This window comes from Podarcis raffonei, chromosome 2 (assembly GCF_027172205.1).
Source record: "Podarcis raffonei isolate rPodRaf1 chromosome 2, rPodRaf1.pri, whole genome shotgun sequence".
Classification (NCBI taxonomy): domain Eukaryota; kingdom Metazoa; phylum Chordata; class Lepidosauria; order Squamata; family Lacertidae; genus Podarcis; species Podarcis raffonei.
Window position 1 is genome coordinate 33960938 of NC_070603.1, and position 21798 is coordinate 33982735.

At 46.2% G+C, this 21798-nt stretch overlaps 2 protein-coding genes across 6 annotated transcripts; one reads left to right on the forward strand and one right to left on the reverse strand.

Annotated features, from left to right (window-relative positions):
* Nucleotides 1-786: 786 nt before the first annotated feature.
* LRRC59 (leucine rich repeat containing 59) lies at nt 787-11496 on the forward strand. Of its 3 annotated transcripts, none has more exons than XM_053375794.1 (8): nt 787-891; nt 3276-3431; nt 4180-4239; nt 4954-5112; nt 5698-5802; nt 7517-7589; nt 9191-9364; nt 10469-11496. In XM_053375794.1, exons 2-8 carry the CDS (start codon nt 3327-3329, stop codon nt 10711-10713), a joined length of 921 nt encoding a protein of 306 aa, XP_053231769.1. In that variant the 5' UTR covers nt 787-891; nt 3276-3326; the 3' UTR covers nt 10714-11496. The 3 variants fall into 3 exon arrangements, with proteins under 3 accessions (XP_053231769.1, XP_053231768.1, XP_053231770.1); XM_053375793.1 differs by lacking the exon at nt 787-891 and adding an exon at nt 922-1232; XM_053375795.1 differs by lacking the exon at nt 787-891 and adding an exon at nt 922-1214.
* A 1351-nt stretch (nt 11497-12847) lies between these two features.
* On the reverse strand, nt 12848-21788 carry EME1 (essential meiotic structure-specific endonuclease 1). Of its 3 annotated transcripts, none has more exons than XM_053375790.1 (9): nt 21674-21788; nt 19511-20364; nt 19156-19283; nt 18447-18536; nt 16935-17047; nt 16506-16644; nt 16165-16280; nt 15038-15227; nt 12848-13120 (listed from the first exon to the last, which is right to left on the reverse strand). In XM_053375790.1, exons 2-9 carry the CDS (start codon nt 20313-20315, stop codon nt 12944-12946), a joined length of 1758 nt encoding a protein of 585 aa, XP_053231765.1. In that variant the 5' UTR covers nt 20316-20364; nt 21674-21788; the 3' UTR covers nt 12848-12943. The 3 variants fall into 3 exon arrangements, 2 of the variants coding, with proteins under 2 accessions (XP_053231765.1, XP_053231764.1); XM_053375789.1 differs by lacking the exon at nt 21674-21788 and adding an exon at nt 21471-21657; XR_008328801.1 differs by lacking the exon at nt 21674-21788 and adding an exon at nt 21471-21659 and having other exon boundaries at nt 13020-13120; nt 15038-15189.
* Between the last annotated feature and the right edge of the window lie 10 nt (nt 21789-21798).

The following is a 21798-nucleotide window of genomic DNA, read 5'->3' on the forward strand; positions in this document are numbered from 1 at the left end:
GTCTGGTGTCTTCATTATACAGCTTTAGGCGCCAGACAAAAATGTTGCCCTTTAACCAGGCTTTTGGCTGATTGACATCCAATGCCCTATTATAAAATGTGTTGGGGAGGAGGACACTTATTGGGTTGATTTTGTCATGTATTTTGTGTTTTAATAATGTGATTTTATGTTGCAAACACCTGAGACCTGCAAGTATAGGGCAGTATACAAATTTAGTAAATAATAATAATAATAATAATAGGTGCTTTTCCCCCAGGGCTGGTACCTTTTTTTGTGGTTAAAAAGTGTGGCACATACTGTAACAACTTCCTCTTGAGTACCGGCACCTATTTTTCTAGAGGGGAAAGCACTAATAACAATAATAATAGACGAAAAGGCAGAAGACTGTGGTAAATGACAAGTTTCTGCCTTTCTTTCAATACTGCAGCTGGTTTCGCATCGTGCACAACACATCTGGAGCAGCATATTTGCTCTTAAGTTGAAAAGGGGCACTCAAGTTGCCGAAGAAGGTGATCCTGTTTTTTCTTTTTTTCTTTAATTAAGCAGTGGTGGCAAAGGCGTGTAGGGGTGGGTGTGTATGTATCACAATTAGGCAACAACCTACCACAACTCTTCCCCTCACCCCGACAACGGCGGCAGCAAACTTGGCTCCCCGCGTCCACTCTTCTTAATCCTTACCTGTTTTACCTGCCTAGCGAGACCTCCTAAGCTATGACCTCTGTCAGCCTCCAGAGGCCGCTATCGCGCCTTTCCCCACCCGACTTCCGCGAGGCACTCTCGCCGGCTTCTCTCGCTGGTTCCCGGGGAAGGCGCTCCGAGAGGAGGCGGGTGCGGAAGTGGCTGGCACGGGCAGGAGAGCGTCAGCAGTTCCTCTGGAGGGGCGGGGGCGAGGTGAGTGAGGTGAAGGAATAGCGGGAGGGAGGGGGGATTCCTAGACGGGACACCCCCTGGCTGCCCGCTGCGTTTTGGGGACGGCTCCCTTCGCGCCCTTTTTCTTTCGCTCTTTTCAGTGCAGCAGCCCCGTAATGCTGCGTGTCTGAGCCCCACGCCCACATTGCTTGCCTGCCGTGCTGGACGGCATAGAGGGAGGCGGAGGCAGAGCGAGGCGAGGCTGCTGACCGTGGGAGCCACGCGGGCGTATCCCGCCCCGGCGCCGGAGCTGGCGGGGTGGGAAACGTGTCTGCCGCGTGTGCAGGGGGAGCCTCTTGCGATCGGTCCAAAGGGCAAAGATGGTGGAATGGGGGAATAGGGTCGCCACCTGTCCTATTACAATGCAGGATTATCCCATATAAAAATTCAGGATTATCCCGAAAAAATTCTGCGTCCTGTATTGATCAAAGAGTTTTGTCCAGTATATCAGGTCTTCTCTCTCCCCCTCCCCAAATGCACGTGTTTGAAATGGTGTGTGAAAGGTCTAGGGAGCCAAGCACAGATTTGCAAATCCGTGTGTGCAAGTGTGACAGATTCCAGAGGGGCCAACCTGTTAGGCTGCAACAGATTGTAATGGATTGCTTTGAAGTCACTTCAGCACCAGATGGAAAAAAAAGTTGCCCTGCCCTGTATTTTGCCAGAACAAAGGCGGCAACCCTAGGTGGGGAGAGTGGAGGTGTGACTTCTTTGCCCCAGTTTCGCCCTTGGCACATTGAGTTGGCCAGGAGGAGTTGTTAGCCTAGGCATGGGGCATGCTTTTTATTTCTTGCTGACATTGGCTCTCTGCATTTAAACATTTCGTAGTCTGGTAGAGATGGAAACAGGTGTGATTTTCCCCACTGTGGAGATGCAGATGGTGGGGGGGGGGGGGGAGGAAAGCCACCTGCCAGATTTCTGTACATGTCAACAATATTGGGAAAGGCGCAGAGAGCCTCTTATCAGGGAAGTCAAAAAAGGTGCTGATGATGCATCTCTATAAAGGGATTATGCATTGATTTTTCTGTGAGCACCACATCCTAATATTTTGCTCTCTCCTCCCAAAAAAAGGAAACCCCAGGCAGGGCTTGGGAGCTGGCGGGGTTGATTATGTGTGGCTGGAGTTACAGTGCCTCCATTTTCAGTGATATTCCCAAGTGCACTCATTTGGACTTTACCATCCAAGTGGCCATTCATTCATATGGGGAAATGTGGTGAGGGAGAAAACTGCCCACTGGTTTGACATTGGGTGCTGTGGCCCTCACTAAAGGGTCCCCCCCCAAGTGTGGTATAATGATGCACGGTACTCAACTACGGGGGATCTTGCAGTATGTGTATTTAATTTATGCTGTGGTCAGGGTTCACCTTCCACATGTTGGTTGGTGTCTGTTGCAATTATGTTAATGATAAGGAGGTCTACTATGGTCAGGTGGATCTCTTTAGTCTCAAACGTCAAGTGCAAGGTATCCAACATGTGCGCCACAGACTATGCTGCAAATCCTCTGCTGCTACGTGTAAATTTCAGCAGTCTTGGCAATGGTCCAAAGGCAACTGAGCGCCATTGTGACCCTCTCTCCTTTTGACCTATACCTCCTTTTAACCTGTACTTTCTAGCTAAGCAGGAAAGTCACGCAATCTCAACCATTTCCCACTGGCAATTAAAATAATAATAATTCTGGCCTGTTTCTTTATTATTGAGAATTGGGTGCACTGCTTAAGTGTCCCAATATGAAGCTAACCAAAGTACCGTATTTTTCGCTCTATAGGACGCACTTTTTCCCCTCCATAAATGAAGGGGAAATGTGTGTGCGTCCTATGGAGCGAATGCAGGCTTTCGCTGAAGCCTGGAAAGCGAGAGGGTTCGGTGCGCACCGACCCCTCTCGCTCTCCAGGCTTCAGGAAGCTATCCGCAAGCCTTCGGAGCCCGGCGGGAGTTCCGAAGGCTTGCGGATAGCAGCCTGCAGCCCAAAGCCCGGGGAGCGCTGCGCAGCGCACCCCAGGCTTTGGGCAGCTATCCGCAAGCCTTCGGAGCCCACGGGAGTTCCCGCCGGGCTCAGAAGGTTTGCGGATAGCAGCAAGCTCCAGGAGCGAAGGCGAGGTTGCGCGCAACCTCGCCCCCGCTCCCGAACCGTTCTGGGGTCGGGGGAAGCCCAGGCTTCCCCCGCCCCAGCCCCGCGGCTAAAAAGGAACCAAGAAAGAAGTCTCGGCTTCTTTGCTCTTTGGGGCTGGGGGGGGGGGAATATATATTTTTTCTTTATTCCCCCCCCCCAAAAAAAACCTCGGTGCGCCCTATGGAGCGAAAAATACAGTAAGTACTGTGGGGCTTGCTTACTAGTGAGTAGGTAGCCTTAATCTTTTTATCTCTCTAGGAACACAAGGATATTCACCAGGCTCGTTGGGAGACTGCTGTATTGAAGATTATGGCAAAATCTGGAGGAAAAGGAGTGAATCTAAAAGACAAACTGGAGGGCAATGAGTTGGACTTGAGCTTGTGTGACCTGAATGAGGTGCCAGTGAAAGAACTGGTTGGTATCTCTGTAGAATAAGCCAAATAATTCTGTAATACTTTGTAGCCTGCATAAACGTTCAGGTTCTTGTAAAATGGTAAACTGGTTAATCTGTTGCTCCGCCAGAATTTTAATATGTACTTTAAAAATATGCTTTCAACTAGTAGGGTCTCTGTGACCAACCAAAAATGGGTGGTCATTGGGACTGATCATACCGCTTCACCAAAGTGCAGCTGGTTTCGGTCTTCACCAGAAATAAAGGGATGCTTGCCATGGTGAGTGGATTGTAAGCAGGTAGCAATTTTGGATCCACCCCCCCCCACAACTCTGGAAAATAGGAAACAAATTGATAATGGCCATGTAGGCAGAGAGCTTTAGCTAGCAGGACAACCAGTCTACTTAAAAGACAAAAATAATTTGTTCCTAATTCATTTGACAAACCTTGTAATGAAATATTTAAATCAGCATCAACATGGAAGTGTATGTATGATAAAGAAGCATTTAGGTAATATAGCTAATTTAGTTAATTGAAGTTGTGGGAGTTTGATCCATATTGTGGCAGATGTAGACTTCTGAAAACTCCCATTTCTAGAATAAAGGTCCGTGATGGGATACTAACATTTCATATGCCAATAGTCACTTAAAAGGTGTATTGTAGATCTATGTTACAATCCTAACTACACATGCTAGGAAGTTAAGCCCCATTGCTTCTGAGGAAACAAGCATAGGATTTCACTGCTAATTTGGTTCTTTGATTCTTTTTCAGGCGGGGCTTTCCAAGGCTACCATTTTAGATTTGTCCTGTAACAACCTTACTACTTTGCCAGTAAGTTTCAACTGTATCCTATCTACAAACTTTTTATATAGAAACATGTATTATAATACAATCTCATCCTACTCTTTAATGCAGAAGGTGGACAGTACTTAAGTGTAGGATGAGATTGCATTATTATTTATTAACGTTTTTACTACTTAAGAGGGTGAGACTGTATACATTTTTTATACATAGCACCTAATGTAGTAATAGCTGCAGTACTCATATCCCCTGGTAAGAGTGAATGTTGATGCCACATTCACTAGAAGGGCAATTTTGGCCAATGACTTATTGTAAAAGATAGATGCAAGTACAGCTACTTACTTTCAGAGAGCACAGATACAAGTTTTGATGGCAGATACTTTCATCTCAAAATGGATAAATAGCTAGAGTAATGATGCATATCTTTGAGTTACAGGTCTCTCTGCCAGGGTGTTGGGGAGAGATTGATACTAAGGGGCTCTGCGGTTAAAGGGTAGAACTGAAGGAACAATGGTTTGTTGTCTCTTTTCCCTTAGAAGATGCTTTGTGTGTATCTTCCTCTACTTGCAGGCCTAAGATTAGAGGGAATGGCTCCTTCACGTGAATAGCTTGGGTGAGAGACTGTGCTGCCGTAGGTCTTTGGAAATCCTTAACCGTATCTGTAATTGCTCAGCTTGCTAAATGCCTCAGCTTTGGGTTAAGAAGGTGGTTGGACTCTATTTCACTTGTGTTTTTGGGTTGCAGTCAGAATTCTGCAGCTTGACCCACCTGGTGAAATTGGACCTTAGTAAAAACCAGCTTCAGCAACTGCCTTCGGACTTCGGTCGCTTGGTCAACTTGCAACACCTGGACCTTCTGAACAATCGATTGGTTACCTTGCCAGTCAGTTTTGCACAACTCAAGGTAACGTTTTCACTCTCCAGGTCGTGCATTAAGAAAGACATTGAGCTTCAGCTAACAAAATTTTTGAGATTTATCTGAGGTTTACTTCCCTGGTGGAAATAAAATGTTCCTGGTGGCAGAGAGGTGAAAGTTCAAATCTTTATTGCCATTTATGCAGCTGCTGGCTCTGGAGAAACCTTGGTAGTTTGAGCAAGCTCTTGGCAAAATTGATCTACCTCTAGTATTGAATGGCTGTCTATTCATGGTTTGATCTGTTAGAACAGCATTTCTCAAGCTGTGTTCCATGGGGTTCCCCGTGAATGAAAAAAAAAGTTGTAATGGCCAACAAGCATGCACTGTGTGTTTCACGCAGGCAATCGTCCTGGGAATCCTTAGCCCTTCTTTCATTTCTTGCCATGCTTTCCAGGGGTTAAACCAATAGCAGTTGGTTGGGTTGCTTACCTGGTTTCCCAATATACCTGGACGTAATCTTCCATTCCGTCTTTTTGTTTTGCTGGTTTTTGTTAAACTTGAAAAAAAAGTTTCAAAAACAGAAAATCATGACAAATGATTTGGTCTCCTTTTCTCTGCGTTTCCCCTTTTCAGAACCTGAAGTGGCTGGATCTGAAGGACAACCCTCTGGAGGCTGCCCTGGCGAAGGTAGCGGGGGATTGCTTGGATGAAAAGCAATGTAAACAGGCTGCCACCAGGGTAAAGCAATTTATTCTCACTTACTTTCCTTATCTATTCGGCTGACTGTTTGCATTTATCCTCTCATGAATTTTTATGCATCCCAGTCCAAGGCTCAATTTGCGTCATAAACCAAAGATAAAAAAATAAGCTCTAAACCTAAAAAGAAATGCACATATCAAATGTGCACTCGCATTTTGTGGCCAATCTTTTCATATATATACCGTATTTTTCGCCCTATAGGACGCACCGTCCCATAAGGCGCACCTAGTTTTTTGGGGGGGAAATAAAGGGGGAAAAATTATGTCCCCCCCAGGCGCGGGGCTGGGGCGGGGGAACCTTGAGCTTCCCCCGACCCCAGCCCCCAAACAGGCAGCTCTCTGCAAGCCGTGGGAGCCCAGCGCCGGGCTCCCTCTGCTTGCGGAGAGGTGCGCGAAGCCTGGACGCGCTGAGCTCAGCGCCCGCAGGCTTCAGCATGCAGGCAACTCTCCGCAAGCAGCGGGAGCCCAGCGCTGGGCTCCCGCTGCTTGCGGAGAGGTGCGCGAAGCCTGGAGAGCGAGAGGGGTCGGTGTGCACCGACCCCTCTCGCTCTCCAGGCTTCAGCGAAAGCCTGCATTCGCCCCATAGGACGCACACACATTTCCCCTTCATTTTTGGAGGGGGAAAATTGCGTCCTATAGGGCGAAAAATACGGTATATATATATATATATACACATATATATATATATACATACATATATATATACATATATATACATATATATATATATATATATTTAATTAGTTTTGCTTTACCGTTATGGATGTTAACCTTACCATACTGCTATATACATTTGGACTAGAAATACCAAATTGGCTCAGAGCTTGTAGTGGGTAACATGGGAGGAATTTGGAACACATATTTTTATATGCAAGCATTAGGGTAATCAGAGTAGTACACTGTTGCACTGGTATCTATGTTCAGGATGGTGTTTTGGGTATGGGAAGAGATGTATGTGTTGTTGTTAGGCTGCTAATCTGAATGCCACATCTGCCTTTTTTACTCACTGGTATTCAAGAGCAAACAGAGATGAAACTCCCTTTTTTTTGAAAGGCCATGTATTAGCAATTAACTTGTTGCTAATTTTTAGGGGTTGGTGGGTCTACACCCCCACCCCCCATGCCCTGTGTGTGACTGTGCTCACTTGCTTCATTCATCTGGAATTAGCTCTGCAGACATCCCTTGTTTTTGATAGGGTTGGTCCTGTCTTTGGGGAACGAGGGCGCTGGACCACACAGCACTTGAATTTTCTAATTCTCTATAAGTGGTCAGAAAGACAGCTCTTCTCAAAGGCAGGTTGGCCAAATCAACTGAACTTTCATAAACGTCTTTCCTTAGTTTGCCTTGGTTGTATATTAAATAAGATGCTGTTACAGTGGTACCTTGGTTCTTGAATGGCTTAGCTGCTGAACAAATCAGCTCCCGAATGCTGCAAACCCGGAAGTAAGTATTCTGGTTTGGGAACGTTTTTGGGAAGCCAAACGTCTGACGTGGCTTCCACTTGAGTGCAGGAAGCTCCTGCAGCCAATCAGAAGCCATGCCTTGGTTTTCAAACAGTTTTGGGAGTCAAACGGACTCCCAGAACGGATTAAGTTCAAGAACCAAGGTACCACTGTACATCCCTTATGCTGGTTGTGGCTTCTCCCTGCTTCTTGTAATTGTGAAAGCTAATCACACGTCTTGAATCTCAAAAGGTACTGCAGCATATGAGGGCCATCCAATCTGAGCTGGATCGTGAGAAGGAACGAAAACTACAGTTAGAGCGAGGTAGTCTTAGTAACCCTAGTTCTCTTTCCATGCCCCATAAATCTGCTCTGGGGGGCTGGAGGAACCCCCAGAACATGTTTGGGTGGCATGCATGGGGAGGAGGGGGAAGTCTTGTTGCGACGAATGGACCACATTCCCGACACACAAGCCCCACTGAATTCCACCCTCAGTATCTCCCCCCACCCAACTGCCGGGAGCCCATTTCACAAGACTCTTATCATGTGACCGTCGGGGAGGGGAAATGATTAACCTGTGATGACCCTTCACCTTAGAAATGATCACATGAATCAGTTCTCTTTCACTAAGTTTATACTTAGTCTTGCATTAAAAAAATAATGTAATTGAAATGGGGACTTGTACATATTACGAGCATTATCCTGGAATCATTTCTGCTGTTATGAGTTGTGGTTCTTCCAGCTTTCCATTTGCTGTACTTTCGTAGGCACATTATCATCCAGTCTATTTGAAGCCATGTCGTCATTGCCCAGAAATTGGATTAGATTATCTTCAAGGCCATTCTATCTCTCTACGCCTATCCTATCCTTTTAAACAGAATAAACAGTTTCAGAGGCAGATGTTGGTTTAAACCCAGGTCAGACTCAGTCGTATGCAAAGTGGAGGGTGGCAGGGAGAGGTCTGAGCTTTGGAGCAAAAGTGTGTCTGGATTTAGGAGAGGTGAACTCCTGTCCTTGCTCAATGCCTGCCACCCTGCAGCTTCTTCATAGCCAAACTCCGATACCACAAGAGAGCAAACCTTGGGGGAAAGAATGGAAAACGGAGGGGGAGTTTAGCACTCCTCGGCCACGTGTCACATGATCTTGTGACTGGATCCCCCGTTTCACGTGTGATTGTGGAGAACTGTGCATTTCACCCCCCTTGCTTGTCCCTCCAACACTTGCATTTTGGGTGTTACCCTCCACAACACTAATGAACTCAACCAACATGTCCCAGGTGCCACTTCTGCCGTTCAGGTGTAAAATGGTTCATAATCCCAATCAGTAATCTGGTGCTACACAACCTTTTAGCACATTCAAACAACAGGCAGTACCTTTGGTCACAGTCCCTAAAGGATTCTTTGGTATTCTCTTATCACACTGAACCGGGTAATGCATTTAATGTTTTCCTGTTGTGGTCAGTGAAGAGAAACTGCTGCCTGTACTGGATGTACTTACTCCCTGTACAGTCATACCTTGGAAGCTGAACGGAATCCGTTCCGGAAGTCCATTTGACTTCCAAGGTGCGGCTTCTGATTGGATGCAGGAACTTTCTGCAGCCAATCAGAAGCCCCGCTGGACGTTTGGCTTCCAAAAGAATGTTCGCAAACAGGAACACTCACTTCCGGGTTTGCGGCGTTTGGGAGTCAAAATGTTCGACTGCTAAGGCGTTTGTCAACCAAGGTACGACAGTATTAAGTTCGGCATGGCAGTAGGGCTTACAGGGTGCAAAACACAGGAGATTCTTAAAGCACCTTGCAACTGCAGCTCTCCTTTGGGGGGGTCAGGGCAGCAACCACTGCCACATTATTGTACCAGATGCAGAAGTAAACGATGGAAGTGTTTTCTAGAGCGTATGAACATTTTCTGTTTGTACGGTATACTCAGAGCTGGAGAAGAAGCGTGAAGCAGAGCAGCGAGTGAGGGAAGCCCAAGAGAGGGAACTCCGGAAGCGGGAAAAGGCTGAAGAGAAAGAACGGCGAAGGCGGGAGTATGATGCCATGAGAGCGGTAAAGCAGGAAATGGCAAAACAATCAAGGAAAGAAAAAGACGAGAATCCAAGTAAGTTTTTATTATTATTATTATTATATTAAAAAGTATGTGTGAGAGGGAGAAATAATGGAAACCAAGAGTAGATAGGTTTGTGTTTTTTAAAAAAAAAACCCTTACAAAACTTACCTTAATTAAACTTCATAAATTGGCAAAGGAGCAGGTCTGTAGCTTGGGGGTACTCCTGGTTCCAACTTTACTACCAGAGGCTCAGTGGACCTTGGGGACTAGGAATGTTTATTTTGAGCCCAGGCTAGTTTGCCAGCAAGGGTCCCTTTTGGACAGACATGATTTCCCCACTACACCCCATGCTCTGGTAACTTGCAGATTGGATTACTGCATTGCCCTTTACACGGGACTGCTCTTGAAGAGGACTCACAAACTTCAAACAGCTCCAAATGCAGCTGCTAGAGTTCCTTTTAGAGTTGACGTATATCCTGTTCTGAAAGCGTTGCTTTGGCTTCCTCTTCATTTTGGAGCCCAATTCAAAGTGCTCGCATTGGTGCTTAAAGCCCTAAATGACCCAGGTTCCAAATATCTGAAAGAACGCCTCCTTCCTTACAGAACTCCCGCTGGGTGTTAAAATAAACAGAAGGGGCCCTCTTGGTCATTCTGACACCCTCTAGTGGTTTTTTTTGGCAGGGTGGCTGCTGGGAGAGGGCATTTTCTATAGCAGCCCTTATGCTTTAGAACTCCCTCCCCACAGAGTTGCGCCTAGTGCCTTCATTGTATAGCTTTTGTTGTATGTTGAAGCCACACTTCTGTACCTTGCGGCCTTTAACACCTGGGATTTATTTTTAAAATGTACACCCTCCCCCCATTCTTATGATTGTAAATTGTTTTAACTGATTTTAAAGTGTTTTTTATTGTTGTAAACCTGCCCTGGGACCTAATGGGGAAGAGTGGGTAAGAGATTGAATTGTTGTTGCTGTTAGATCTTGCAAACTTTGCGTTGTCGCCTGGTTAATGGTTAAGGCAAACCCAAACCATGTTTGGGCATCATTTAGATGCCAACAGTAGCCTCTGCTACTATTAAGGATGTTGCCTGCATTTACAGAGCTTGTGGAGTTGCCTGTTAAAGCATAATAAATAAATTCTCATTCTTTGTTTCTGCAGAGGCCTCGCTTTCCCATCCATCCCACCCACCCCAGCACAAACGGTCCTGGTCCAGAGTCCTATTGAAGATGCTGCTGTTCCTGCTGCTTAGTGCCCTGAGTACTCTGGCTATCTGTAAGGTTACAGAGCTGCAGCACCAGCCCATATGCATCCGTGTGAACATGCTCTATGAGGAGGCGCTGTCCCTTTTGCAAAGCCGCGAAATCCTTCGGAACGTACTGCAGCCGAACACCCAGCAGTCCTGAAGGACTCTTCCCCTTGCCAGTGCCACCTCCTGCTGGTTTTTCGTTTTTGTTTTTTTGCATCAGCGCAGCCAGGATTCCTATGGAATTAAGCTCTGGTGGAAATTGCCTTCAGCCCTTCAACGCTGGGTTTGGTGGCCAAAGTTCAAACAGCGCCAAACCACTTGCCCGGGTCGCTTCGCTTCGACTGCAGTTCCTGCGGTAAATCAGAATTTATTGCCATTCCCTTCCTCCATAGTGGATCCTTTCCTGGGCTGCAAAATACAGACTTGCTGGTCTGTATGCAAGCGAGGAGAGACAGTGCCCTTAGTAGCAGCCTTGCTATGAGAAGTGATACCTATTTTTGTCATCTTAAGAAGTTTTTGTATATGTTGTCTTTGAGTGTTACTGCTATAGCAAATACGTGCTCACTTTGGAAACAACTACTGCAGCCAGGAGGACTGAATGTATTCATTCAGGGGAGAGTGGAGTCATGGTTAAGGTTAGCTTTCGTATATGCATATGTAATTTTTCTAAGCAGCTTGATGTTGGATTTGTAGGTGGAAACTGGTGGTTGTGGAATGTAAAGACAACCTACCTAAGGTATGCTGTTTTTCGAAAACGCATATCTACATCCACATCTGCCAATGCCTAATTCTTCTCTCCCCAGATAATTGTATACCAGCCAATGGAAGTTTTATCAAAGTATTGTGAAATCTGCACCCAAAGTTTAACACGTCATTTCATTATATACATTTTTTGCTTTTTACATTTTTGAATTGGTTAAAAACAAACAAACCGGGTGCAGTTTCTGTGTCCTTGTGCCTAAGTGCTTTTTCCTGTTGTATCTTAGCTTGATGGTCTGTACTCCTGAACGTACGACGTTATTCCTTAGTGCGAGTTACCTGAGAAAGTTCTCTACTCAACTGTACTTTCCCCGTTTGCTTGTTTGAGCAGGTAGCGAATAAGCAACACATTTGCCTTATCCTCTGCCATTGTGCAAAGGATCTAGTGTGGCGCACAGATCCTGCCTGCTACCCTTCAGTGTCCTGGTGGGTCAGCTTAGAGCACGAGTACCTCTCTTGCTCAGGCAGCTTCCACTACTGTAACTAACAGCTTTACCAGCTGTTGAAATTACTTCCTAGATTATATCTGGCAAACCCAGCAGCCTCCCTAGGGTAAAACCCCACCAAATCCAGTGAAACCTCCCGAGTAAATACACATAAGATCAGAATGGAATTAATTTGTGCAGAGTCTAAAAAACCAAGAGGAGAAGCAGAGCTCTGGCATGTGCTAGCAGTGTAATTGAATCAATAGCTATATAGCACTATCAATGGGCATGTGCTTTACAGAGCGCAAGTCCCTCCTGGGCTGAGAGCTTGCAAGTTAAAATTAGTCACAGGAGAAACAGCAGATGAAAGTGGAGGTGGGGTAAGCAGGGAGGAAGAAGGGTGAGATTCTGCTAACTTAAAATGAGAGACTTGGTTCAGGTGGGGCATATGGACAAGGGGATTGAGCAAAAAAGGCTTCATGGAAAAAGTGGGCCTTGAAGCGGGATTTGAAGTCACTGACGTCATCCCAGGGCAGCATGGAGAGAGGGATTAGAAGACTTTAGGTAGCTGTGAATGGTGGGGATGCAACTTGAGATTCCTTTCCTGTAGCAAATTCCCGTAAAGCATTTAATATGTAAAGTTACATAACCCATGTGCACAGCTCTAGTCAAATAGACATCCGTTACATAGTTTGTGCTTTTAAGGAAACTTAGGTTCTTACAAAAAAAAAATTAAAAAATTGAACGAATAGGACATAGTTATGAGTAAATCAATATTCTGTTTCTATTTTGGCACATGGGCACCTCTTATGTTCAAGCCCAGCCTCTTTAGCAATGTTTAAAATTAATTTGACACATATCTGAATAACATTGGTGTAGAACAAGCACTGCCAACCTCTTCTTTAGCATCCTTGTCTATCCTGAGTAGTAAGGGGGTAGATGCAGAGTGGCAGGGGTTGTGCCTGGGTTTTCTTTCCAAGATTGATAAAAGAACTACAGCTCAATCATTCCTGGTTAGCCAAGAAATACTTGATTGCCTAATAAGGACTGCTGCAGGAATAAAGGGGGGAAAGTAGGAGTCCTTTCTGGGTGCCAAGCAGCGACGCATTTGATATTTTCAAAAAACGTTTAGTTTTAACATTTCTTCCCGCTATTAAAAAAAAGATTTGAACAAAGTTTTTGCTTAAAATACATAGTTCAGCATCACCCAGTAGCATCCAGGGAAAGGTCAGGGTTATGGGAAGTCATCTGCAGATAAATCCGTTTGGATAGCTCTGGGCCAACCCGCCTTGTAGTAGCCGTCACTCCATCGCCACGGCGGACAGGTATCTCTGCAAGGAGATTGTGCCGCTCCTGACGAGAAGGGCGGGTGTCATAGGCCTAAATGTAACACAGAAATAACGTTACACACCACAAAATGCGATATATGAATAAACTTAACTACTAAATTGCCGAATCAGTCTAAGAATGGTTTACTAAGGAAGCCATATAGCCAGCCTGAAGTTACATTCATTTTTTTCAGAGATGATTTATCCACCTACAACCCCATCACTGGGGCAGTTTTGCGACATTGGATAATTGCACTTCCCATAGTAAGCTTGTAGTCTAGATAAGAGAGCAGTTGGCCGATTGATCCTTTAGCTAGTTACTCCTAGCCAAAGCCTCCCACTGCCAGCTCTCCTCCCACCACCACGGTTACAGCTTTCCTACGAGCAAGACTTTATGCAGCCGTGCAAATAACTCAAGTGGCAATCAGCCACTCCCCAAGCTCACTGAATATAGCGTGAGCAGTTCTGTTACTGAGAGACTGAAAAAACTGGGAGAAGTTGTATACTCTTGGGGGATGGTAGAGATTTGATGGAGGACTCCTGAGTTAGAGACAGGGGGATGTCAGTCTCTCAGGGTGAGAGGCTGGGAGGAGCTACTGTCCTCTGTGGGTGGTAAGGGCCAAGAATTACTTTTAATTAAGAGAGGACTTTGTAATTTTGCTTACTCGATTTGTATCTTCTGTAGTTGTAATTTTACTGTATTATGGGAAAATCTAAATAAAAAGAACCTTGAAAACAAAACTGGAGAAGTAGGCAGATGGCAACAAAGAGACAACTCGGCAAAGGCTGCTGGAAAGGAAAACAGATCAGCTTCAAAAATGCAAAATGGGATATCTGGAGATAAATGGTTTTTTTTAAAAAAAAGATGTAAGGAGTCACCGTCTCCACTGAGAACAGTAGTGGTAGCTTTATAGTAAGAGGAATGCAAAGTTTGGTTAATGTTCAGAATGCTTTCCTGATCACGAGAGCAGTTCAGTGGTAGACTGAAGTGCCCAGCAGTTGTGGAATCATCATTTTGGAATGAAAAGGGGAGGGAGGATTGAACAGACGTCTAACAGGGACTCTCTGCGTCATACTGGATATCCCGTTCTAAGGCAGGAGGGCAGATTCACTGAAGCACAGGGGCTGCATATAGACAAGGGAGTAAGTCCACTAAATAAACATGTACAGAAATGTGCTCTTGAATTGCTTCTGCAAAGAGCTGGGTACCTTGCATGAACCTCTTGAGGTAGTGACATGTTCCATCAAAACACATCTACGTATCCTTCAGTGGAATCTTTGCCTGTGCCATTTTCGAAGAACAATCTCTATCACAGATTGGGCAATATGTGGCTGATAAGTGAGGGAGGAAAACCAGAAGAGAGCCTAGCTCAGAAGCAGCTGCTTTTCTCAGGTTCAGTACTGGATCAGACCAGGGGTCCATCTAAGTTCAGCACCCTATTCTCACTCTGGCAGGACCCAAGTGCAACTGTGAATTGTGAATCCCAACAACTGGTATTTGAAAGCACACTGTCTCCCCAACAGTGGAGGTAAAACCCACTGCACTTAAGAACGGGCCAGAACCATGCATGCATTAATAAGAGTCAAGTTACATGAGGCAGATGCATTGAGTCACATCTCTGGTAAGTTACTGAGGCCACAATCCTGTGCAGGCTGACCTGGAAGTAAATCCCATTATTAAACATAGTGGGACATAATTCAGGCTTGAAGTTGCAAGCAACTTCCAACATCAATTACATTTATCACTCACAGCACAAGACTGGGTAGCCTGTACTATACAATGCCTAAATTCTGGATACAGAATAAGCTATTTAAGTTAAAGTTACCAATGTATAATTGCTCCCAAGATCTGAGTTTCTGTGTTGAATACAGACTAGCTGTGTATTTTCACAGAATCTTGAGTGTGTGCGCATGCACAGAATGCTCACAACCTAGAATACAGTATTCCTTTGGCAGCAGAATAGCGTACCTGTTTCAGAAGTAGAGGAGATGGGTATTTGGCCACGATGGCATTGGCTGTCTCTAGGCTGACCCGGTTAAACTGCTGGATCTGTCTCTTCCAAACTTGCAGCAGTCCCTTTCCAAAGCGGTCCACCTTCATCCCCCCGATCCAGTCTCCCTCTAGGCAGAAGGAGAAGCTGGTTTTATCTCGTTCCCTTCTGCAAATGATGTGAACGAGAAACACAACAGAACAAAGTTATGGGCACTTGTGCTCCTCTGTAAGGAAATTATCTGTCCACAGCAGAAAGCAAGGAAAGGAAGTTCTCGTACAGTTACCAAGAGTAGGTCTTTCCATGTGTCAAGCACACATTAGAAGCTGTTTGTTTTCACATTTCCATCTGAACCTTGAGATTAGCTCTTTCAGAATCTCAGCACCTTGTGCAAACGCTGTCAGGTCTTTCCAAATACCAAGGATATCAAAAAGCATTGAAATCAAGAGCTTTAAAGTACACAAACTGAGTGTCTCAGTCACTTCAAGGAACTGAGCCTGCTTCACATGTTACAGCAGGAGAAAAATTGTCAAGTTTCTACCATGGGTCTGACAACTCTTTCCTGTAACATATCCAGAGACTCTTTGCAGCTGCTAGGTATGCTCACTACGTGTTTCAGATACAAAGTGCACTTAAAACACTGCAGGAGAGACACTGTCAGGCTGCAGTGGAGATTCCTGGCCCTCACTTTCCTCTAATGTGAAGGCCAAAGATGGTTGTGTGTGAGGCAGGAATTTGGAGAATGGGACTGCCAGACGTAGAGGACTGGAGACCACTACTGGCAGCGGAATGGAACACATCCTTGCAGGAGAAACCCCAATCCTAGCAGGAATCCTCAAACGCTTCTCAAGTAGCATCTGAAACTAAGTCAGCAGGTGCTAAATGGGAGATTGAGCCAGATGTGAATTCCTGTGTACTATACTGACCCTTAGGGTGCCAATTAGACCCAATCAGGCCAGGAAGTGGGCCCCACGGCAAAAATCAGTGTTTTAGATTCCACCAGAAGGCACGGCACTCGAGAGAGCGCCCGGTGCCCACACAACCCAGCAGCACGCCAGAAAAGGAAGCTGCTGAGATGTGCTCAGGGAAGTGTTTGCTCACTCACTTGAATGGAGCTTCTGCCACAGCCTTGGTGAACGTACTGGCAAAGTCGGCAAACTCCTTCCAGCTCTCGAGGAGTCGAACTTGGATACCTGTCTGAAGCTGCAGAGCCACCAAGCCCTGCAAAGGCAAAGAATGATGATGAGCAAGGCAGCTTACGAGTCTCTGGCATCTCCTGCACCCTCCTGGCGATTAATAATAGTCTCCATCATCAGAGACATCACAGCATGATAGTATTTACTCATCAGCCAAGTGCCTGGGCAGGGTAGTCCCAAAGAGTTTACCCTGGAGGAAGAAGCAAAACAAAAAAGCAACACATGGGACACTGACTCCACGCTCACTCACTTCTTCCACGTCCAGTCTGGACAGGTTTGGGACGGAATTTGCCTTTCCTCTCCGATTCCTCTGTTTGCTCTGCTCCTGGGCCTCACTGCCACTCTGCAATGCTTGCTGCAGTTTCTTCCGTGACTTGAGCTTGTGAGAACTGAGAGGACAAAGAAGGAATGAACAGCCCGCGTTGGCGGCAACAACTATTTGCATTGCTAAAAATCGGCATTCCCAGTGGTAAAATATATATGCCATGCAACCACAGACAGCACCACTGAGAAGGGTCCAGGAGGCACTGCATGTCTGCGTATGCTGCTCTGCTCAGGTGATGCAAACCGGTGTTTGCTGCACCAGTTTGCATGGCTTTTCCTGTGACCTAGAGACTGGGGGATGCTGATGAGCCTATTGCCATGACTGTTCACAGTGGGGAGGCAGCAACATTCTAACCTGAAGTATTTTTCTAGTTCTACTACAGCCAGGGCCAGAGTCTTCCCAGGGGTTTTCTTCGTGACGTTTGCCGCAAAGCTCTGCAGAGTCTCATTGGGCCCTTCCATGCTAACCTGGGGGCAAGACACATACAAGAAAACAGAGACTATATATTCCCGGACCAAAGTTAAAACAACAAATAAACCACCACCTCCAATTGGCATTGTAAGGCTCACATTCTCTCTCCGGACAAACCCATATGCAGAGCTGAAGTTTCAGGTTCATGCACTCCCCAGTTTTTCAGAATGAAACAATACCTGGGCCTCCTCCTATATACCAAGGGTATTGAACTTTTTCCAGCTCAAGGACTGTGATATCTTGTTGGGAACCATACCAGGGGTGGGCAGGGAAAGAGGCAGAAGTGTTTCAGTGTGTCTCTTACCTTTGTATAGTAGTAGTAGTAGTAATAATAATAATAATAATAATAATAATAATAATAATAAAAATTTTTATTTATATCCCGCCCTCTCCAGCCGAAGCCGGGCTCAGGGCGGCTAACAACAATAAAACAGTACAAAAGTACAACACAAACAACACTCTAAAACCATTCATTATAAAATTAATTAAATTCAAGCCACTGGCCACCATTGGGCCAAAGCTCCGCGAAGATTGCCGGGGGAGGGAGTCAGGCTGTGCCCTGGCCAAAGGCCTGGCGGAACAGCTCTGTCTTGCAGGCCCTGCGGAAAGATGTCAAGTCCCGCAGGGCCCTAGTCTCTTGTGACAGAGTGTTCCACCAGGTCGGAGCCACAGCCGAAAAAGCCCTGGCTCTAGTTGAGGCCAGCCTAACTTCTCTGTGGCCTGGGACCTTCAAGATGTTTTTATTTGAAGACCGTAAGTTTCTCTGTGGGGCATACCAGGAGAGGCGGTCCCGTAGGTACGAGAGTCCTAGGCCGTATAGGGCTTTAAAGGTTAAAACCAGCACCTTAAACCTGATCCTGTACTCCACCGGGAGCCAGTGCAGTTGATATAGCACCGGATGAATGTGATCTCGCAGCGAAGACCCCGTAAGGAGTCTCGCTGCAGCATTCTGCATCCGCTGGAGTTTCTGGGTCAGTCTTAAGGGCAGCCCCACGTAGAGCGAGTTATAATAATAATAATAATAATAATAATAATAATAATAATAATAATTTTATTAGTGATACCCTGCCCCTCTGGCTGGGTTGCCCCAGCCACCCAGGGGGCTACATTCCAGCCCTGCCGAAACCAGAGGTTCCTACACACAAACACGCACATCCCTCCATCCAGAAAGCAAGTGGTATTATCAGAGTTCAAGTACACATCACAACCAAGCAAAGGCATTTGATCACATGGAGCAGGACTGGTAAGCGGATGTAGTCTATAGATAGGGCTTGGCAGAGAGGCCTGGAGGACTCACTAGGCCTCAAGCCTGAACATTGATAGATTGTTTTTAAATAGATGGTGCAAGCTGCTACTTCGGTAGCAGTTAAGACACTACATCGTGCGTGACCTCACCTGTTTATAGTTATGGATCATAGCAACAAATTCTTCTAGCAGAACTAGGACTAGAAGGTTGGGTTCTTCTGTCCAGTTGTCTTCTTCAGCCTGGAGGAACAAAAGAAAATTTAAGGTGGAACAGTACAAAGGAGAGGGCTATTGCTATTAGAAAGAAACAAGGGATGTATAAACTGCTATGTATGCTCCAGAACGAGGAAGCCAAATTCTTGAAGGAGAGAAATAACCAACTAATGGGAGTGAAGAATATTTGTTGAACTGACCTAATTCTGGCTACAGAGTGTGGGCAAGTTTGTGGGCAACGAAGAGAGGTATGTTGGGAGACCAAAAATGGGGAGGTCCTGGACATCTTTTTCTAGCTACCAAATCAGAAAGCTTGATGGTCACTGAAAGGTTTCTAGAGGAATTCGTTGCCGCACTGCTCATATAATGCAACAGACCTCCTTTGATTGCAAAATTGTATGTTCCACAAGGCTCTAGCAAACAAAGAGATAACTCTTGGCATATTTGCTCAGGTAACGTGGGGGATATTGCCGGATATGTCGTTAAATGTACGCGACAAGCACCAGAAAGGTGGGTGGGAAAGGATGTGCTATCAGGGAGATCACCACAGGGATAGCTCAGTAACAGTTCAACTGCCTCCCACTATGACTTCAGCACTAGAGACAAGGGGGAAAAGGGGGAAGCCTTTGAGGAAATGCAATCCTACCTGACCTAGTCCAGTTTTCCTTCTCCAGGTGATACTGCAAGGAACAGCTTGATTCTCAATCACACAGCTGCACTCCATTGCCTGCAGAGCGGTAAGCACCAGCCCGCCACCTTCAATCTGTAATAGACCTAAGGAGAGGACAGAGATCAGCTGCAGGGCCAGTCAATACATTACTCTTGCTGAAGATCCTCAGGTGACTCCGAGCAAACTGTGGGGCTTGCAACAGCTCTGTTTCCCAACACACAACGCATGAGCTGCCACACTCTGCCAAATGGCAGGGCCGGCACCAGGATAGGGGTCCATTGGGAAGGCAGGCAGTTAACACCCATCACAGCTAAAAGTGAAGGGGCAGTACCTGGATCTAGGACTGCTTGAATGTGTTTCAGACACTCTTCTGGCCTCTGGGCCTTCCACCGGTTAGCAAGGGCCTTCCTCCTCTCTCTTTCCTGCTGCTGCAGCATCTTCTGGGTTTCCCGCTCATTTGTCCTCTGCCGGGCTTTGCCCATTTCCTCCTGGTTGCGCTTTGTTTTCCTCTGAAGAGGCAAAGGTTTCAGGCTTTCCTCCGCCGCCTGACAGCTGCCATTTTGAACCAAGCGGTCAGAGACACAAACAGTCGGGCGAAGCACAGTCTGTTTCTTGGGATCCAATGAATCCAGTTCCTGGTCGCTATCTGACAGTTCCCATATACTGGGTACAGCCCTTCCCTGGGTTCCTTGGCATCTGGGTAGCTGTGACAGCCGCCCGCAATCTGTGACCGCTTTCTCATCAATGGAGCAGAGTCCATTTCCTCCAGTGGAGTCTCGCTTGCTCAGTTCCCGGATCCTAGTATACGAAGGACAAGCGGAGGAAGGCTCAGACGTCAAAAGCTTCCTCTTGAGCCTTTCAGCCAAGGGAATAACTTCATCCTCCTCACTCTCGCTGCTGAGCTGCACTATTGCTTTCAGACAAGTGGGAGCCCTGGCCGAATCCTGGCTGCCACGTGGTTTTTTCCAGGCAGGAGAGGCCACGGACGAATCTTCCGAGTCTGAGCTGCAGAGCACAACCACATTCTCTTCTAGAGGAGGAGTTTGGACAACACTTTTTATGCTTGGAGGCTGCTGCTTCAGGAAATCAAAGGTTGGCAGCTCCTCATCATCACTGTCCCCCAACTCTGGAGACATGGTGTTCAGCCTCACGTGATAAGCGGAGTGCCAGGGAAATGGAGACCGCCTGAGGAAAAGAAGCGCCAAGTTTTAGTCGAAACGACAACAGCTGCAACCTCTTAGGCACGAGAAGCAGACATTGGGCATCATCATTCCCCCACAGCAGCCTTCGCCAACTTGGGGTAATCCAGACATCTTGGACTACAATTCCCATCATCTGGCTCAGGCTGATGGGCATTGTAGTCCAAAAGATCTGGAGGGTCCTAGGTTGGCAATGGCTGCCCCAGGAGCTTGATGAGGTTCCCCTTCCAGCAGGAAGAATCAAGAGCTGTAGACTGTGCAGGTGCTTGGGAGAGGAAAACATCCACAGACCCAAACATCTGGGGCTACCTGGCCCCAGCAGCTAGGTAGGACATGGAGGGTCTGAGTACTGACTGCCACTCCATATGGTTGCTGCAAAATGTGAAAGAGCAAATAGTATCAACAATAGTAATATCGAAAGCCATAGGCCTGGACATTACATTCCCCCTGCCTCCTTTCATGATGTACGACTGAATTTAAAAAACAAAACAAAACCCTTTATGTTATTTATTTATTTCATGATTTATAAGCCCACTTTCAGGGCCAGCCTGCTCAAAGAGGTGTACAATAGCATGTTTTAAACAATACAAGAAAACCACACCATAAATTACTAAAAACACCAACAAACTAAAACAGGTAACGAAAGCTGCAGTACTTTGTGAATCTATGACTTTTATTGCAATTGTGCTGTTTAGCTTATTTTTTTAGTTGTTTTGTTACTGGTGCTTTATAGATCACAAATTATTATTATTATTATTATTATTATTATTATTATTATTATTATTATTATTTATGGATCGCTGATCTGGCTGGGTTTCCCCAGCCACTCTGGGCGGCTTACAACATATCTAAAAACATAATGAAACCATCAAGCGTTTAAAAACCTCCCGATGCAGCGCTGCCTTCAGATGTCTCCTAAAAGTTGTGTAATTCTTTTATCTCCTTGGCATCTGAATGATTTTGTTGATTATTTTGTTCATTATTCTATCTATGTCGTGTCTGTGATGTCCTGCAATGGTTTTTTCTTGATTTGTAAGCCGCTTTGCGATTCACCGGGAATTTGTAAGCCGCTTTGCGATTCAGAGGATCCACCGTGTCAGCCCACCTTGGGGTAGCTCTGAATTTCATCCCCGGAGACTCGTTTTTCAACAGTTGAGTCCCTGGAATGCTGAGCGAGAAGCTAGGAGGAAAGTGCTTCTGAGCCCGTGCAGAGCGCCTTCCTCCCCCTCAACCCACCCACCCCCCAGCCTCTTTGGAAAGGGAGGAAGGGGCACGAAGGGCTTTCTCGGCGATACCTCTCTCTCTCTCTCTCGGCTCAGAAACAGAAGCAGCCGCTCTCCTCCTCCTCCTCCTGGTCCGTAGCAGTTAGGATGGAGCCCGGGAATCGGAGCCTCATTCAAACGCGGCGCTTCTCCCCGCC

Coding starts and splice junctions, on each gene's coding strand:
- LRRC59 (XM_053375793.1), top strand. Junction 5,113..5,697: donor TCAGTTTTGCACAACTCAAG/GTAACGTTTTCA, acceptor TCCCCTTTTCAG/AACCTGAAGTGGCTGGATCT. Junction 5,803..7,516: donor GTAAACAGGCTGCCACCAGG/GTAAAGCAATTT, acceptor GAATCTCAAAAG/GTACTGCAGCATATGAGGGC.
- EME1 (XM_053375790.1), bottom strand. CDS start 20,315: ATGTCTCCAGAGTTGGGGGACAGTGATGATGAGGAGCTGCCAACCTTT. Junction 19,284..19,510: donor TCAAGCAGTCCTAGATCCAG/GTACTGCCCCTT, acceptor TCCTCTCCTTAG/GTCTATTACAGATTGAAGGT. Junction 13,121..15,037: donor CTCCTCTACTTCTGAAACAG/GTACGCTATTCT, acceptor TGTTACATTTAG/GCCTATGACACCCGCCCTTC.